We start from the raw sequence: 20523 nt of genomic DNA, 5'->3' as shown, positions 1-20523 counted from the left end.
AAAAAATCATTAACAAATTCAAAAAGACTGATTTAGGTTATTCTGGTGAAAAAAATTCATGTTACAAAACACATCATACTAGAAGCTCCTTGTGTTCCTGTCATCACTGGACAACTTTGGTACCACTAATCAAGCTGGTGAGAAGAGAAAGGACAGATAGAGGGATGTGATTGCTTTTAGAATCTGTATTCCAATGATCCAAATATATGTCACATTGCAGGAAGAAATCTGTATGCACCGATTAATAGTTTAGCATGTAAACACTACTAATGATTTGTGCTGAGTTAATAGCCCTTTACCCCCAAGTCCAGATGGCTCTGGAGAAGTACAAGGTTAACTCTGACAGACACTAACTCCACTCAACATTTCACGAAATGCCTGAGATAAGGCATCTTGAGAATATCAGTGAAGGGAATGATTACAGGAGAATCACAGATCTGACAGGTCTCTGAAGTGTTACTGACTACCTCACCAGAGGGGCAAGATTGAGTTCTGGGATGATTGACTGTCTCTGACCCACTCTTACCCCAGAAAGCCTACAAGCTGGAGATGCCATGCAAAACAAGTTATTGGGATGCTAATTAAACCACTGTCTTGTCAGGTCACTGGCTCTCTGCCTAAAGCATAATTTAAGGATTCAACTTCAGTTTTTAGTTTTAGGTAGCACAAACACAAACATTTATTTTACTTATTTTGAATTGTGTGTGTGTGTGTGTGTGTGTGTGTGTGTGTGTGTGTGTGTGTGCACATGAGTGCAAGTGCTCAGAGATGCCAGAGAGGAAGTTGGATCATGGGAGAAGAGCCACTTTTTGTGAGATGTCACACATGGGTGCTGGAAAACAAACACTAGTCTTCTGAGAGAGCTTCATAAGCTTAGCTGTGTCCTCAGGCTTCCTTTCTCTGGGTCTCTCTTTTCTTTTCTTTTGTTTTCTTTTGTTTTCTTTTCTTTTCTTTTCTTTTCTTTGTATTTGCTTTCTTGTGCTTTCTTTTCCTTCTTTTTCTTTCTTTTCCGTTTGTTTCTTTTTTGTCTTTTTCTTCTTTTTTGTAGTGGTTTGAGTGAGTATATGTGACCCTCCCCCCACCGCTTAGCCTTCTATATGTGCATGCTTAGTCATCAGGGAGTGGGCTGTTTGAGGATTAGGAGGTGTGGCCCTGTTGGAGTAGGTGTGGCCTTGATTAATGGGGTGTTACTAGGGTGTGGACTTTCAGATGTTAAAAGCACCTGTCAGGCACAGTGAGTGATACCTTGCCTTCTGCCTATGGATCAGGATAAAACCCTATCAGCTGCTTCTGTAGCACCATGCTCCCCAACATGATGATAAAACACAAGTAAATGCTTTCTTTTATTGGAATCCTTAGTCTTGGTTCACAGCATTTGGGGATATGGAGCCTGGGGAGGCTGCCTCCTATAGTTAGGCAGGAACCCTAGTGGATTATAATACCAATCCACCCACAAAACTTTCAACCCAAAACTTACCCTGTCTACAAGAAATGCAAGGATTGGGGATGGATCAAAAACTGAGGGAATGGTCAACAAATAATTTGTCCAATTTAATATTCATTCAATGGGCAAGCACCAATCCCTGGCACAATCAATGACACTCTCTTGTGCTTGCAGGCAGGAATCTAGCATGGCTGTTTTCTGAGAGACTCCACCCAGCAGCTGACTCAGACAGATACAGATACATTAAGATTTTTTAGAGGGAAAGTCCCTAAAATCACAGTTCAAATTGTCACTCTGACTGGGGCTCACACCTAAATTCCTACCTGTGAACTATGAGCACAACCTATAAACAGAGGTACTTGAATATTAAATAGTCATTGCTACCAATAACAGTATGAAGATGAAAGGAATCAGGGTGAAAGAGTGGAGGATATTTGAATTATCTACATAGTTCAACAGGTCACATATTACCTTTGGGCATCTAAAAACTCTCACAAAATGGAAACTTTCAAATGTTTCTAGACCAATCCCAAGAGACACAGATTTGTGATTTATAAGTGCTTCTTACTCCACTTCTTACATGGGAATATTTCTCTGGTCAGGTGTACCTGTCCACGCCCAATGATTACCAAAATGGAGGTTTACATCTGAACTAATTTAATGAAAGATGTGAAAAGAGGGAGAGTAAGGTTGCAAACTCATTCCTATCCTGAATAGATTATGGCTTGAAAATATTGCAGTCCTAGATGTAGGCAAATCTTGGGTCACTGCTAGGAAAGATGCCCAAATCAGAACACAGTCTGTCCTAAATCATGACAGTCACTGTACATAGTTTTTTTAGAATCTATTATGAAGCTCTAGAAAAGAAATATATCATTATTTAAGAGAAGAATTATTAACTTTATTCTGTACCAGTCACATTTTATACTACATAAGTATTTACTTTATGATGTAATGAATAAACAGATACCCTAAGGTCAGCTTCCACGTCCCATGTCCACTCCTCAAGCACAGATAGAATCAAATACTTTACATATAGAAAACGCAACATAAACACTCCAGATGCATACCTGAAAAGGGTCTGCACATTCACAATTGTCTTGGCATCTGCCATGTAGTCTTCCTCTGCACTCATGGTGCTTTCTTTGTCCACAACCACCATGTTGGCAGCAAAGGTCACTCCACACCTGAGCAAATCATCTAGGCTTTGATAAAAATTTACAAGGAAAACAGAAGAAAGTCTTTAAATAAACAACAATACTGCACTCAGTATATTTATTGGTAGGCTTATGTATGTATCCTTATAGCTGAATTTATGGAGAGTACATACAGATAGACACTAATGAGAACTGTAATGTAATATGACCTGCTGATATGAAATTCAGAATTCGTCAGATACTAACAGTTCCAAAGCATCCATATATGGAATCTGTGCTCAGTAACACTTAGTATATAAATAGTTAAATAGGAAGTATGACAATGATTCATGCTTGTATCTATCTGATATTTCAAGGGCAAAAAATCTAATTGGTTCAAGTTGCTAAGTTGCTTTTCGTGAGAGTATAAGAGGGACAATGGCTTATTAATTTAGACAATAAGCTAATGTAGAAATATATAGGTAGGTGATATGAATACATATATATATATATATATATATATATATATATATATATATATATACAATTGTTCCTACATTGCAATGAGAGAGTAGGATGTGTGTGTGTGTGTGTGTGTGTGAAAACAAATTTTTAACAAGAAATAGAATGGTTCAAGTTTCTTTGTATGAGATAACACTAGAAAAAATGGGTGTAAGTAGTTGTCAATTTTTTTGGTCAGTTTTCATTCTTCTTTCTGTAAAATGTATTGACTGGCATCTTTCCTGCAAATTAAAGAAAGGGATGTTTGCCATTAAGGCTGAACCTGGGTATCTACTAGTCACAGTGTCTTTGCTTTTTAAAGACTAGAAAAACAAGACAAAAATTGGGTGAGACTAAACTTATCCTAACAAAAGGATGGAGTAGTTACACAGTTCAGCGAGGACAGAGGAAAAAAAAATCTGTTAATATCCACACTTCCTGATTCAATCTAACAAAATTAAAATGTAAAAAACTGAAGTCACAACTGATATTAACTGAAGCTAGTTTCTGGGCATCTCATAAAAGCACATGATGGGTTAACAGACCTCAGAGGCCTATTATGAAAACTTCAGTCTAAGACCTCTAGGAATAATTTGGGGGACGGGGTGGAGAGAGCAATATCGCATTTGAATTTGGAGCAATTCTCTGTGACAGATATTTTATAGCTAAAACTGTTCACACAGCATTCCATCCTAAATAAATTCTCCATGAGAAAATCGGACAGAATCATAACATCCAATTAATATAATGATTGTCAAGATAAATCCCTAGTGTTCTAGATTTTCCTTTTGTGTAGGAAATTCATTGTACTTCTTCCTAAATCGATTAAATACTATTTTAGAAATTATCAGGCAAGGGCTAGGGCTTTTCAGCATGCGTGACTCCTTAACTGAATCCACAGCAACACAGAAAAACCTTAGATGGAAAAAGAAGGGGATGTGGTCCCCTAAGGAGAATTTGGTGATGACTAAGTCATCTCGCTTCTAGTCACTTAAGAGTTTCAAGGTATTTCCTTGTACTTTTCAGCCTTTATAGCCTTTTCTACCTTCAAAATTCTCTCCCATAATTTTATAGAACAAGACAAATATAAACTGGTAAGAAGTCAGTTTTACTGAGTCAAGGCAGAATGATTTTTGAAAACAGAAGATAATGCTAGAAACGCATTTTACTAGGAGAGCTTGTTCTAAGTTTCTTGAAACACCCTGGTCTCATGTGCGTTTGTTGACTTTATCCTTAAAAGTATTTCCTGCTACAGTGACTCAATACATACGACTGAGATGATATTAGTTAAACATGTAGAATACTCAGGTTCTTAAGGCTTTACCTTTTCTAATTAGTTCCTAACTTTTTTGAGTAGGTTATGAACTTATTCTTATGATTCCTAGGTATCTTCTCTCCGATATCGCTCTGTTTTCCAATCTCTCATTGTCCTATTTAAAGCATGCTCCATTACACTGTTCCGCCACCAGATGGCAATAGCAGCCAATGAAACCCATTCGAGTAACAAACTCAAAAGTTGTTCTAACCAGGGATACCTTTTTACTTTTGCATGACTCAGTTTTTTTCCAAGTTGGAAAATGTGAAATTTCAAAGTGTGAGGAAGTATTCTTGTTTAAGTGAGTTTTATTTTCATGAAAATTTCAAACGTAAGCTAACAAGAATTATACTGGGACACTACATGTATAATTCCCTCTCTAGTACACAGACATGCATATAGATATGGTGACCAGCCTTCAATAATTATTAATCTAAAATCAATCAATCCTTTTTCATCTCGTTCTTTGGAATTTAATGTTCTTAGTTTCCTTTTTGACCATCACAGATATTTTACAGTATCTCATGCTATTAATCTGGTGCTAAATTATTTTTCTGATTAATGGTGTCACAAAAAAATGTTCATGTATATTTTATATTTTATGTTAATACATTGCATAATTGCATGCGTAACATAATCTTTCAATTAGCAAGTGATATAATTATGAATTCTGAAGTTTTCTTGGATAAATTGTTAAGAAATTGTTACTATTTACATTGAAAGTGTGGTCATGGGCTCACTGCACTGCAGTGTGGAATTTTAAAGCACTTTTGGGTGCCACTTTATCAATAATACTACTGCAAAAAATTGGTAGTTTTGCAAAAGCTTCAAGACTGAAAAAGTTTTGCAAACGTGTGAACCTGACCAATTTGACATGCAGTTGCAGTTCATCAATGGACTACAGCTCAGCAGTGTGATAGCAGCATGTGCTCTGCATGCATAGGTCACCATATTTACTGTACCAACACGACAAAGTACACTCATCATGCAGGAACAAGACACAGCACTTGACAGGTCACAGGACACTACACTTGTCATGTGCCATAGACATTGTCACCTACTTGTCAATAGAGCCCACCATGTAGTAAACCATTGGAAACCAACAGATTGCATCCAGAAAATGCATATCTGGCCTATGTAGCAGATGGGTTACAAAATGAAACACAGTGTCACAACGGGGGTAGCACTTCTAGGGAAGGGAAGCAAGTTCGTTTAGTTTGCATTTCCAAAACCAAAGACAAAATACATTCTACATTGTCCTTTTGCTTGAGAATATAGTGGCACTTCTTATGAATTATACGATACACTAAGAACTATGAATTATAAATCAGAAACATCATAGTATAATTCTGAAAAAAATACTGAATTATTACTCTTAATTAAGACAATACTTATTTAATATTTCAGTAATTCAGTGCAGAAGGGAATATGACAGTGGTCAAATGATTGTTATTATCTGAGATGACCTTAAGCACTACAAATGCCTGTAAATAGTAATAATCAATCAGCTTTAGTGTCAAGAGAGCTTTGTCAAAAGACTGTATATAATCACTCCATACTTCACATCTCAATATGTCTAGTTTATAGTCTATATGTGCATGGAAAAGTTGTTATATAAAGTTACACTGACACTATTTCACCTTTGACTTTACTGTCTTACCAATGTATATTGTTGAACAAATGTTCATTTTAACTGAAATCTTTATATGTAAGCACAGCAAAAGAAAGAACCATAGAGTTAAACCTTGATTAGAAATGACTTAATAAGCTACATCTACTTTATAGCTCTTAATTCATGCATGCACTCATTGAGCATATATTGTCCCAAACACTGTTGAAGGAACTTTTAAATATATTATTTTATATATTGCATGGACAATGAATTTATAATATATGTAGAATCTTAAATACATATAGAAAATCATAAGAATTAAATGTTTTATTCTAGAGAAAAAATCACTGGTTGCACTCAGGAAATAGAATTGGAGAATATTACAGAGAGATAATATTTACTTTGGGTGTTGGCAGATGAGGAGCAATTTGGCACGTACAAAACAGGAGGGAAATTCCAGGTCAAAGTAATGAGAGCAAAACTTGCAATTTCCCAGTTGCTGATCCCCAGGTGGATCAATTCTTTTCCTAACTATTTTCTACCTGTTGAATTCACTCCTATATCTTTAAGCGCTAAATAAAAATAAAGTTTAATAATGTATTAAAAACACTTTAAAGTACTTAATATTCTAAGATATATATTTGTAGGGTTTAGGATAGACACTTCAGTTCATTTTCTAGACACTTTCTTGCTTTTTAACATTAGGAGGGCAATATTTTATGGCTCTCAATATAGTTCATAATGTTAGAAGTGTGCATAAAGATGCAAGCACCAAAACTGCAGAAAGATAAAATTGGTTTGGTCTAAAAAGTCTTTTTGCCTGTATTTTTTGGAAAATTTTAAATTTCTAGATCTTTTTATTCTGGATTTTTAAATACCATTCTTAATTATTAATTGTAGGTATGTACATGGGCTTCCATGATATCTATTTTAATCTGGTATATTGTTTTCACATTAGATTATTGAAATTTCTATATAGTATTCCTCTGAGGTTTTTGTTGTTGTTGCTATTTTTTTTTGGTGACTTGTTTTTCTTTTTTGTTTTTCTCATGAGGTCTCCAGTCTATACTTTTCAGAACTCTTGAGTAATTGAATAATTAAATTCAGTAAGAGACCTAAATTGTTTTGAGTAGTAAACTGTACTCAGGTCTTTGGAGCAAATAAGTCGTTGTGCCATAGCCACCGTCAAGTAAGAGATACAATTCAAGATGAGACTATTACATTTTTTCCTCTAATGACTAGCAGAGATAATAAACTGCAATTTTTATAAGAAGCACCTTTTTATAGAAAACTCATGAATTTTAGTTATGATGTATTTACAGCACATATTTTAAAAGAGCAAGATATCTCCCAAATTCTTAGAACTTGCTTTTAAATAGATATTTGTGTGATTTCAACTATCTCAAGGGATAATCTAATCACCTAAACCCTGTAAATACACACTCTCTCTCAGTGAAACAGTAGCTAATGATTAATCTTTGATTTAAAAGAAACTAGAAATATAAAGAAACAAACAACTTTGCATTCATGTATTTTATAGCTGTTCATTTAGCTGAGTTGACAGCAGTAGTTAGCATACAAGGCTGCTTAATAATTTAATTACACATAATTGGTCAATTTTCCATCTCATTGGGAGACAGTGAATTGGCAAGCATAACTTTACATTGAGAAGCATTATTATTGAGAAAATAAACATTCACTGAAAATATGTCTCTTGTCTTTTTTTATGATATGCATTCAAAGTACTGTAGAATGATTAATACAGAAGAAAATTATTAATAAAACACAATAAATTGTGTGCATTGTCTGTCTGTCAAAAAGAGAGGCCTACCTGTTCTATTAGAAGTCTCATTAAAGAAACATGTAAAAGAATCAAGGGATTTTTCTATAAACTTCTTAAAAATCTTATCATATGAAAATAAATGTAAAAGTTGTTATTTATACACCATATATGAAACAAGATTTATACACATACTGAAATATTTTAGTTTTCTCTTTTTTAAATCTAAGAGACAATGATAAGTGTGTCAAGGAAGTAGATGCACATCTAATAAATTTGTAGGCCAAAGTAAAAAAAAAAAAACAGACAAAATGACTGGCTATACGTGAAATAAAATGTTGAAAAATATACAAAGCAGCCAATGTTTAAAATTAGAAGTAAATAAGAATATCTGTTAATTGTAGCTCTGATTGTAGTGTCTAATGAGAACACAGGCTGTGAATGTAAAATCTTGTATCTTCATAAATATCTCACAACAATACTGTCCATATATTAAAATACTAAGTAGATCAACGTTGCCAGACAGTGAAATCATATATTTTGTAGATTTGCAAATTTCAAGAGAACCTTTTCTAATTAAATTATTATGCATAATATTTCTAATTTAACATCAAGGAAAGAATGTAATATTCTTTTATGGTCAAAGTTAATTTCATCAGTATTTTACAACTACATTTAAGTATTCTTTTTATTCTTTTAATTGTTTGATCAGGGTCTGGAGAGACGGCTCAGCAGCTAAGAGCATTTTCTGCTCTAGTAGATACGTGGATGATTCCAGCACCGCACACCAACTCACAACTCTATGACTCCAGTTCCAGGGAATCCAAGGCATTTTCCCCCCATTTGTAGGCACCATCAAGAAAGTGTTGGAAAGACATTCATGAAGGCAAAATGTCCATATACATATAAGTTTTTAAAATGTAAAGAGTATAAATTTATTTGCAAGTGCTCAAAAATCAATGTGTGTGTGTGTGTGTGTGTGTGTGTGTCTGCGCGCGCACGCGCGCACACGCACGCGCACGCGCGCACACGCACGCGCACCAGTGTTATATGTTCAAAACTAGGCGGCACTATTCTACTAAATTACATCTCCAGATTATGTCTCCTGATCAACTGGATTTTTACATAAGACCTTTCAGCAATTTAAAAACTAACAATGTTGAAGTTACTAAAGGAGAAGAAAATCTAGCATTTTCATGATGTCACAGATGTCAGATTGTATGCTAGTACGTTACATATATAATCTACATCTCAGAATAAGTTGAATTTTCTTATCCTTTTTAAATTAAAGAGAAAGTGAGATGGAGCACAAAGAATTGAAAAGCAATGGTCAAGGCTGCTCTGAGGTTAAGTTTAGATATCATCTCAATACTGTCTGAAACAAAACTGTACATTATTATAGGATAAGGGGGTGTCACATTATCATCTATTTTAGCAATAAATTCTAAATAAGCTGAAGTGCTTATGTACTGCATGCAAAGAGGTTGGTTGATTTAATAAGTGATCAGTGTAAAATGTATGGCATCAGCATGGATCCGGCCCTTCTTTGTCTAAGTTTTGGTAATATATTCCAGCTTTGACTTCCAGCTAAATTTTAGCTAGGTGACCTTTAAGGTAGAGGCTATAATCAAAATATTGGAAAACATTTTAGCACCACAAACAAAAGAGAACAGATGGTGAAACCATCAGAATTGACAGCACTCTGATGAACTGTGGAAAGATCAGAGTGGCTCTGATGCGCCAAAGGACAGCTGTTTTCAATGTGCCAGACTTTCACTTGAGCACCAGTGAAATGTGCAAGTCTTTCTAGCTACAAACATTGTGAACATTCTATTATGTGTTGAAAGTATAAATTGTATTTACATTTTAATACTTCATTATTATGACACTTACTTTCTTGTTATAAGGAATTAATGTGTAGTTTTGATTAATTCATCTCAATAGGCACTCAATTAATATTAGCTTCACCACTGCTCGTTTAAACTTGGTAAAACTCTTGAAATTAAGCAATAATTGCCAAAGTGTATAGGATTATGATTATGAAAGTTCATAGAGTATATGGATCTATGTTAAGAAGAAAAATCATTTCCTATAATTAGGTATAATACATTGCAAAACAAAAAGCAATTTCAGGCCAGCATTGTTTCAAAAGATGGAGAAAGGAGTGCATAAAATTCCCAGGCGCATTATCCATTGAAGTTCAGTGTTTGAGCCTTCATTTCATCAAAGCAAATAAAGACAAGTAAAAATGTTACATGTCATTTTTGAGACATACACAGGAAGCTAAATTTTTTTTATCATGTCCTTGGAATTTAATAAGGAAATTTAATATGATAATAAAATAACCACATTTATTTTGAGTATAAATAAAATTGTACTCAGCAAGAATCACCAAACAACAGCATCATGCAGACATTTATAATCCAAACTGTCAGCAATTTTTAGAGATAATGTATTTTCAGTGGTTATAAATTAGAAATTAGATAAAATAGTGGCCTTTAAAACTAATTGCAAACAATATATTGTTCAAAACCTATGAGTTAGGTAAGATTACAGAGGTTAAGAACAATGACCTTATTGGTGCTTATCTGGCACTCACCCTAGAATTGACCAGGAAAATTTTGCCTGGATGTTAGTACATCTTTAGCTCTGATTTGTACCATTGATAATGAAAGTTTATTCAAATGTTTAAATTAAATGTAAGCATTTAGATGGTTAATTCCTTGAGTACATCTCTCTAGTGTCATTATTTTCATGTAATATAAACATACAAAATGTAAAATAAAATTAAAATGTGAAATGTAAATGACTTAGAGTGAATTTCAACATTTGCTACTATTATAAACTATGTATAGGAAAAGAACACTAACTTTTTAAGTTAGTCTTTATGGTTTCATTCTGATACGATAGAACTAAATGGCTATATGTCCACTTACAGGGAAATAGTGGCCTGTCAGTAACCCAGAGTAGGCGAATTTTCAGGTATTGTGTATGATGAATCACACTCAGAAATAAAATAATAATTTAATATTATCATAAATAATATTATAAAGAATCATAGGACTAGGAAATCCTGATGAACAAACTGATCCTCCAGGAATCAGAAATGTTAGTGACTTTCTATTCAAAACCAAAAGGAATGGGATGGCTTGGCTCATGTTAGACATGATAAGGAGGTAGAAGACAAATGACTGAGTTAAGATTACTTCACAAGACTGGAGACTGAAAATGAAGCGTGTACTCCTCTCTCTAATAACCAGAATACCACTTCCAAATTTAGAGAAAATGAATATTTTTATGGGAGCTAGGGAAGAGTTATGAATCAGGACCCCAGATTTAATATTGAAATAATGTGAGGAAGAGGACAGAACAGTCTGGCCTGAGGACTGACAGACAACGCTCTGCACACAGTTCTACTTTTTCTCTTGAAGGTTCTTACTTCTTTATTTTTATGATAAGGGCTTTAATTGAGTCAGTTTGATCTAATCATTCACAGTTAAGGACACTTTATGACAGTCTGAAAATGCCTATTTTAAATTCTGTTTCTAGTGTTGAAAAACAGCCCCAAACTGAGAATTTGATTTAGTTAACCAAAGTGTCTGTAATACCAACTTAGTTTCCTTGCAGAGAACCTCCAGTATTCAGAGTTGAAAAAGTCTGGGAGGAGTTCCACAATCCTTCTATTGTTATAGACATCCTGCTCCCTGACTGACACAGTACTGAGGTTTGCTTTCATGTACTTTAATTTCTGCAAACACTGTACCTATGGCTACCAATTTACTCACAGTTATAACGAAGCATACTTTAACTTGACCAATAGTTTTTACCATTTTATTTGGGAACCTATGCATTCATCTGTAGGATTCTCATAATGTTTAAGTAATCATATTTAACAAAGTCAGTCACCGCAAAAAGTTCCAGACATACACTTGTGATACAGCATAATTTGTTTTCTGTTATGGTATATGAACATTAGCATAAGTAAAACACACAGTAACATCTCATGGTATAACATATAAAGGCACATCAATAAATGCTTCTCTGATAACAAATGACTAAAGAACAAAACTGTCCAGTTTTGGCAGGTATTTTTAAAGCTTGTTAATTAAATTGAGGAAATTTACAATAGATATTTCAGTGGCTTGTTTTCACTAGTCCTATACGTAAACCCACTGGTCCTATAATAGATAACCGTGTGCATATTAATTTCTTTTAAACGTATGCAGTGATATTTAACTAGAATTGATGAAACAAGAAAATAATGAATAATGTTTAGCATTAAAGCATAGACTCTGTCTCCCAATGACTTTTGCACCATAATGTATCTGATTTAAACCTATCAGGAAATATAAGGAAATGTACAATTAAATTAAAATTTCTGTCTGTGTATCTTAAAATATACTTACGGGTTATCCAATAGCAGAACTATGGGATTTAATTCTTTCTTTGGTCTATAATATGCCCTGAGAGGTACAATAAAATTATATAATCCGTTTCCAGCTGTTTCAGCTGCAACTATAATTAGCTTATTTTTGAATCCATAGGCTTTTGCGTCCTCATAGTAGTTATGCTGGCAACTCTAGAGAAGAAAAATTATACAAAGAAATGCCATTTTTATACTCCACTAACATTTGGTGAAAGAATTTAGGATATACGGTTATGTAAAATTTATCTACCTAATTCTCTAACAGATTGGAGCACAGTTACATTTGTCTTTGCTCAGTTCTCCAACTTATGTAGGAAATAAAAGTTTGATCGAAAATGAAAAGGAGTGGGAAGTACATAGGTTAATGCTGCAAAAGGACTGTGTCCACTGGTTATACTGCAAGCTATACCCATACACGACCTGCATTGTTATAGCATGGACAAGTGACTTCTGTTTCCAAAATATATTAATTTTATGATTAAAAGCTTCAGAAATATTCCCAGTCTTAGTTACCTAGAGTGATACAATTAAAAAAAAAAAACATTTTAAAAAGAAAAGGGACCGAAAACAAAGGAATTGGGAAAGTAAAGTGAAGAAAACTGAGCTGTTTAAGTACATAGCAGGCTTAAAGAGTAAGAAGCAATACACAAGAAAGAAAGCACAACAGTTGTTCAGAACTCATCACAAAGCTGGGATGAGAACAAAACTGTTGGGAAAAGTATTGTTATTCCTGAGAGGTTAGACTCAGAGAAAATTAACTAACATTACTAAATCAAGACAGTTTTCAAGCTCAATTATCTGCATGCCTAATGGCTACAATGGTTTATTTCTTCACCATTATATGTCTCTACATGGACTTCTTTTTATTTACCTGGGTTGATATTAGTCTGTTCTCTCTGTGTTAATTACCTATGAAGTATCCTTTGCCATTATCCCTTAATAAAATTATTTTTAAAATGGCAAAATGAAGCACAATGTGAGAATAAACATAATTAAGACCTACAAAAACTTTGCTGTTACTGAATTCAGAAAATAATGTTACGTTTGAAGAAAAAAGTAGAAGCCCTTAAACAGTTAACAAAATCCTGTTTAATATCCAAGTCAGTTGATTAAACATACTAGATTTCTATATATCCTCTCAAGTTGAGGAATATAACCCAAAAGTTAATTCAGAGCTAAAGTTATAAGACAATAGTGAAGCACTTTCCAAACTTGGTTTAAACACTAACCTCAATTTCCAGTGCTGAAAGTAATTAAAACATCATATTTAATGCAACGTAAAGAAACAACTGCAGAACAGTGGGGAAGATATTATCTCAATTGCAAAACACAGGCCAAACCAAAAAGCTAGAAGCTAAAATAGAAATAACAATCAGAAGTAATCTTATTCAAGTAAATATTGATTGAAGATTTTATAGAAGTGACCAAGCCATAGACCTCAGAAAAGGTCAGTGAATAGTAATCTTGAATAAACCTAATTGTGTAGAGTTATGACAGCATAGACCAGCCAAGACTTTAGGATCTTAATCAGCCAGAAAGACTAAACATCAATAATAATGATGTATATTTATAGTGACCAGAAGGACAGAGGCACTGAAAAGGGAGATTACTGCAGAACTGGAATCTAAGCAAGCTAGGATGAGAGTAAAAGGAGTCCAAGGAAAACAAAATGAGGAAAAAATTGTCAGTCTTGAAATCTCATTGGTAGAAATTCTAACACCTGAAAATGAGGCAGTAGAGAGAAATAGTCAAGGCAAGTAGAAGAAATATATCTAAAGGAATGGAACAGTAGAGAATATGGGCAAAGGTCCCCATAGGATGCAGTATGGAGAGCTTTCACCTCTGATAGTCAGATTCTAGAGCCATATAAAGCCTATATGTTTTTTTTTGTTGTTGTTGTTGTTGTTGTTTTTAATGCAGGGGGCACTAAGAAAAGAGTTAGAGAATACTGATGGGCTGATGCTTATAATAATTAGAACTTCAACATTCATGAAACATCACAAGGTAAGAGAACTACTATGTTTATGAACACACAGAAGGGACACATTTAAGAAAATCCAAGGAGACAACGTGAACGTAATGTTGAGAAACCTTGGCCAGAACAGTCAGCTGACACCATGTCAGAGTGATGAAGTCTTACCATTTCACACACTTCACAGACACAATGGGACCAACTGATGAATGCTAGCCCATAATCCCAAAGAAAACATCCATTTCAGAACAGATCCAATTATACCAGCCTAATATTACTGGTATAACCAATAATCTTTTATATAGCGATGAAGCAATAAATCAGCATAATTTTCCTGTATTAAATGTAGCAAAAGGTTATTAGTAATCTGCTTTTCAAGGTCTTCTACTGCACCCTTTCTCTGAGAGTTGAGCCTTACAGTGAGAATTCAATTAGTTACTTGGAGATAATTCAGTTCTACTCTCTTGATTTCCTGATGGTTTTCCTGCATTCTATAACTATATGGTTAAAAAAAGAATTGAGTACATTAGAAATAAGTCCAGGCACCAATCATAGTCACTAAAATTTGTTATGCTAATAGCAGTCTTGAAGGAAAACATCAAAAGCACTCTAAATGAAAAAGAAAATGTACCTGTAGAAGGGGTCAATGCATATGAAGAACACTGAAACTTTACATGTGTTAATTTAGCAAAGCTGACCAGAAATCTCAAATGCCTCAAAAATCAAAGAAAAGAAAGGACATCAAAATAGTAACTAATGGTCTTGAAAAATAGAATTCCTGATGCCAACAAAATGGACTGGAATAATGAAGAGCAAGAGAAAGATGCACAGGCCAACTTCAGATAGGTAAAGCTTGGATCTGATGAACATTCTCTCATTCTTCTTTAAGAGCAGAAGCAAATAGTATTTGTAATAAAGAAAAGAGCAAGAATAGTAACAAAATGAATGAAAACCCAGATCAGTAATCAAATGCCTTGAGTTAAATGTAGTAACATTACCCTTCAAAGAACAGTACAGAATGCATAGCATTGAAATTATATTCATTTTGCAGATAAGTGAACTGAAATTTATTTGTGATCTTCTCAAGTTGCACAGGCTGTGAAAGGGTGCTAGCATTATAATCTAAATAATCTAAATAAAGAGTTAAAGAAGAAATCCCTATTAATGATGCAAAAGGCCCAGAGAACTCTTTAGGTTGTATTTTGTTCCATCTGAACCTGTTTCCTCATCTCTCAGGGGTCAAAATATCAAAGAAATAGGCAAAAATATTGACATTCTCAGATTGCTTTTTTTTGAGCTGGTACTTTAAGGTATCCAGGCAGAAAGAGAAAACTACATAAAAAATGTGAGAATGAGATATGAATCAAGACTCTTAGGTCAGCTTCAGCCTAGTCACAAATGTATGCAAATCTCATTTAGTCAAGAGATTGTTTAATAAATCATAGACTTAAGATTCTTAAGATGAGAGCAAACACAAATGGTGATCAACTAATAACCAAAGTGGTTTGATTCTCATGCCTCTCTCTTCCCTTTTAAAAATCTTACTGACTGGTTAATATAAATGGATAATTAAACAGAAGGATAAAGCAAAGATGTGAGTTTTTAGTAAGGGCAAAAAGTAAAACAGACCACTTTGTATAAAAAGTTTATATGCAAAAATATTTTAATCAAATACTATAAAATTATTTCATTATGTGCAATAGCTTATGCTCTAAGTTTATTATTAGAGGAAATAAAGTCAACAGGAAAACATTACCTTGTCTAATCTTAAGCAGCAAAAGGGCACTTTTTCTTGAAGTAGGTGACAAAAAGTAGGTGAACTTCCTATGTATGGGGAATAAGGTGGGTAGCCTTTGGCATACCTGAAAAGCAATATCAGATGTTACAACTTGAGTAGTTATGGAGGCTGGAACTCACAGACCAAGATCTACTGGGAGTTTAAGTACAATTAGTGAATCTATGCTTCCATCATGTTATGAAAATCATATAGTTTAACAAAGTTTAATGAGGACAAGTGAATCATAGACAGAGTCATAGTGAACTGTCCCCTGAACCTTCACCCAGCCAATAACATGCTCTGAACGATATCTGTACTCTCCCTGAACACTTATGCTCTGGTGTCATCCCCTTCCCCATGTGCTGTCTTTTTGTGTTTATAACCGCTGTGTGAATAAGTAAAAATTATGATTTAATTTTAAAATAAAAAAATAAAAAAAGAAATGTGAGGCAAATTGCAATGAAATACAACTGATTATAATGTCCTATGACCTGCATTTTTACATACTGATAAAATATTTCCTGTCACGTGAAAATTATATGAACTTTAAGTTCGCCATCCGTGGACTCAGCATCCCTATAACACAGCCATTCACATTCCTGTTAAATTGAGTAAGAGGGCTTCATTCAGAGAGATATGTGAATGGATGCAAATATGTCATAGTTCTTTCTTCCTAGAAAACATTTCCCAATCCTCACCTCTGGATATATAAACATGTATCCATAACAAAGAATAATATCATACCTTACAAAGTATATTTAAAGCAGACTGTATTAAGTTTGGCTGTATTATTATTCATTAGCCATGCACATATAACTAAAGGGAAGCAATTATTTTAATTAGTCAAAAACAGGTTTTTTCCTGAAATTGTTCTTCAAATATTATCAAAGAAATTTAGTTTTGTTTACTGATTTTAGAGACAGCCACCTACACATTTTGGCTATACTTGTTTGGAACATGGAACTTCTAAGAGGAAGAAACTTAAATGTTAATTAGTAAATAAAAGGAAATTACTCAAAGCAATATTTTCTCATCCAAAATGGAAGCTCTTGATTTTTGGTAACTTTTCCCAAGATACTTTGAAATTAAGGCCTTATTGAAACTATTTTCTAGATACAATTGGTTGGGAAGTTAAATTGTGTACATTTTATAAATGTAGAAGCTGACAATCATTACTGCTACACTAATATGTCTTTAGTTTTCCTATTAAATTTTCTTCTACCTCAATATATTTTATAAATCTAAAAAAGAATTGTGTTCACACTTGAAAACATCATTTCCTACAAGGAAGGATGCCTGAAGGGATGTTTGCCCAGTCTGCTGGTGTTCCCACTATGTATTCTACAGATATGCTTGCATATTTGGACCACAAGATACTCTGAGACAAGATTTTATCTACAAGTACATTGACATTTTCTGAAACAAATAAAAATTGTAGGTGAATTTAAAATGACTTTTCTGTTTTAATGACAGCTCAGTTTTCGTTTAATAAAACATTATATGAGCTTAAATGACCTTGATTGTGGGATATGATCAACGATGACTGTGTGCATATCACCAATCCCAGTAACAAAATGCCTAATGTCATCAGTCACTCATCACAGTACATCACAGAAACACTCTTTCTCCCTCATTTCAATTAAGATTTATATAATGCAACGAGGTAGCAATCATAATGATTCATAGAGAAATTATAATAATATAAATTGTTGATTTATAAACAAGTATTATAAGATACAACTGGAATGGGAAAGAAATCTCTGAGATAACAAGGTCAATAGTGTAGGCTACTGTTTTCCACATTTCTACAGCAATCCATGTAGACATTTACATATAAATATTTATAGTATGTCTAAATGGGATGGCTGCCACACAGGTAGGTACTACAAAAGACTGGAAGCTTAGTAAAGGAAGAATATGTTTTTGATTTGTAAATTTAAACTATTGCTAGCTTCCAGATAAAAGGGGATGCTAAAGCCTGAAATGAGAAAACACTTTATTGAGAATTCTAAATATGTCATTGGGTAAACTGTTGAATTTCATGATGGTTAATCTTGCTTGTAAACTTGATAAACTTTAGAATCACTTAAAAACATCTCCATATTTCCTCCTCTGAGTATTTTGCTCCCCTTTCCAAGAAGGCGATCCAGAAATATCCCACCCAGTTATCCATCCCATATATAGTCATCAAACCCAGACACTATTGTGGATGCCAAAAAGTGCTTGCTGAAGAAGCCTGATATAACTGTCTCCTGAGAGGCTCTGCCAGAGCCTGACAAATACTGAGGTGGATGCTCACAGCCAATCATTGGGCTAATCACAGGGTCCCTAATGGAGGAGTTAGAGAAAGAACTAAAGGAGCTGAAGAGGTTTGCAACCCCATAGGGAGGACAAAATATCAACAAACCAGATCCCCTAGAGCTCCCAGGGGCTAAACCATCACCCAAAAGGTACACATGGAGGGATCCATGGCTCCAGCTGCATATGTAGTAGAGAACAGCTTTATCTGGCATCGATGGGAGGGGAGGCCCTTGGTCATGTGAAGGCTAGTTGTACAAGCATATGGGAATGCTAGGTCGAGGAGGTGGAAGTGGGTGGGAGAGTGGGGAAACTCCTTCATAGAAACAGTAGGATGGGGATTGGATAGAGGGTTTCTGGAGGGGAAACCAGAAAAAAATATAACATTTGAAATGTAAATAAAGAAAATATCCAATAAAAAAAGAAAAAACGGAGAAATATAATAAAAGTAATGAAATTTGCCTCTAAATAAACATCTCTAGGTGAGGATGCGTTCATATAAGACTAACTGATGAGGGAAGAACCACCATGAATTTTGGCAGGATTATCTAAGAGGTTAGGATACTAGACTTAACAAAACAAAGGAAGTCAGTTGAGTACCGCTATCTCACTCCATCTCTTCCTTAAGACTGAGTGCACAGTGTAACCAGCCATTTCCTGCTTTACTATTAATAAAGAGGTCATGACTTTGAGAGGGAGTTAGGAGTGCATGGGACTAGTTACAGAGTGAAGTGGGAAAGGAAATTATGTGAATAAAGTATCCGTGTAATACATTCTCAAAAATTTAAAATAAAAAAAAAGTGAGCAAAACACAACCCAGAAAATCAAACCTACTCTAAATTTGAAGATGTTTCTTCATCTGGTGTAGTTTCATCTTCTGACTGGTCACTTAGAAGATCACATGTTTGAATGGATGATGTATCTGCCACCTCTAAAACAGGAGCAATGCTAGGTCTTCTTAATTCTTTGCCTCCCTCTGAAGGAAGAGCCAGGGTAGGGCCACTTGCTGCTCTACAGCTTGTGTCTTGCAAGTCTATAGCCACAGTACCTAACACAATAAAATATGAAAATCCATTAGCACATTTTTTACTACAAGTGACATGATGATAATTTGATGGTGAAAACTAATCTCATTATCATGTACACAACACTTAGGAAGCAGATAGGTAGATCGGTGGGAAGTCAATGGCAGCCTGATCTACCAGGTGGGTTTCAAGCCAGTCAAAGCTACCCAATGAGACCCTGCATCAAAAATTATTTACTGTAGATTCAGATTCTTGTGATGAGAGCTTGGATTCAATTGTGGATTTTTAAGAGCCAGTGAGATCTTTAAAAGGTTTAGTCTCCTGCAAAGTCCTTACATGAGGACCAGCGCTTTGTCATTCTAGTATATGAGCAAAGATGATGGTGATTATTAGATACCACATTATAGGACAACCCTGTCTCACTGGGAAAGAAGGAAGGTTTTCTAGAAATAATGAAAGAAAATCTTAAACAAATAGATAAGGAATGTAAATTTTATAAAATTAATTTATTGTTGCAAAAGAAATTGATCTGGGATGCTGTTATCATAAAGTTGTAGACTTGAGTGCACATCTACATTAACTCTATAGATGATCAAGCTACTACTTCAAAACAAAAAGAAAATAGGGCATGTCAAGATTCTTTTCAAGTCTTATCAAAACCAAAATGAGATTATTTTCATTTTACAAATGTGTCTCTTCATGTAAAACTGTCCCACATTATGTTTTAAACCTTTTTCTCACTTTCAAAGTGAAATTTATATAACCTCCTTGTCAATATATCTGACTGTATATGACATTCAAATATCTAATTGTTCTCTTTCCTAACACAGGCCATGCACAGATAAAACCATGTGTATATGGATGCTCTATTTTGTCTTTTGTCAGTTACACTGCATGTACTGATACCTTCCAGGAGCTCATATAGGTATGAGAAATTTATAATCAACAGAAAGATCTGAAGAAGCAGTCAGAGCTGCAGGAACAAGACTTTCCTTGCAACATCTTTTTCTCTTACGAAGCTTGGTCTTTTCTGAGATCATTCGCTCTGCAATAAATAGGTAACCTATGCTTTAAAGGTGGGCAGTAAGTGGGTGAATTCTCTCTCTTTCTCTCTCTCTCTCTCTCTCTCTCTCTCTCTCTCTCTCTCTCTCTTTTTTGTCACTGACCAATTGTTTTAAATCTTCTGTGAAAATCCATTTTTTTGGATCACAGGTCTACAGACTATGACTACTGCATT

The 20523-nt window shown here is 34.3% G+C and overlaps 1 protein-coding gene across 3 annotated transcripts in view; it reads right to left on the bottom strand.

Annotated features, from left to right (window-relative positions):
• Kcnt2 (potassium sodium-activated channel subfamily T member 2) overlaps window positions 1-20523 on the bottom strand; it is a 345424-nt gene that overhangs the window by 68575 nt on the left and 256326 nt on the right. For 2 of the 3 annotated variants that reach the window (XM_028769953.1, XM_028769954.1), the window contains 4 exons: window positions 19096-19309; window positions 15943-16048; window positions 12195-12367; window positions 2515-2649 (listed from right to left, as the gene is read on the bottom strand). In XM_028769953.1, the coding sequence (XP_028625786.1) occupies window positions 2515-2649; window positions 12195-12367; window positions 15943-16048; window positions 19096-19309 (628 nt within the window). Of the gene's footprint in view, window positions 1-2514; window positions 2650-5457; window positions 5530-12194; window positions 12368-15942; window positions 16049-19095; window positions 19310-20523 lie in introns of all 3 variants that reach the window. The other variant, XM_028769952.1, reaches the window with a different exon arrangement.

Source organism: Grammomys surdaster, unplaced genomic scaffold (assembly GCF_004785775.1).
Source record: "Grammomys surdaster isolate TR1022 unplaced genomic scaffold, NIH_TR_1.0 196, whole genome shotgun sequence".
In the NCBI taxonomy this organism is placed as follows: Eukaryota; Metazoa; Chordata; class Mammalia; order Rodentia; family Muridae; genus Grammomys; species Grammomys surdaster.
The sequence above is the reverse complement of the archived record's forward strand: the minus strand, read 5'-3'. Positions and strand labels throughout refer to the sequence as shown.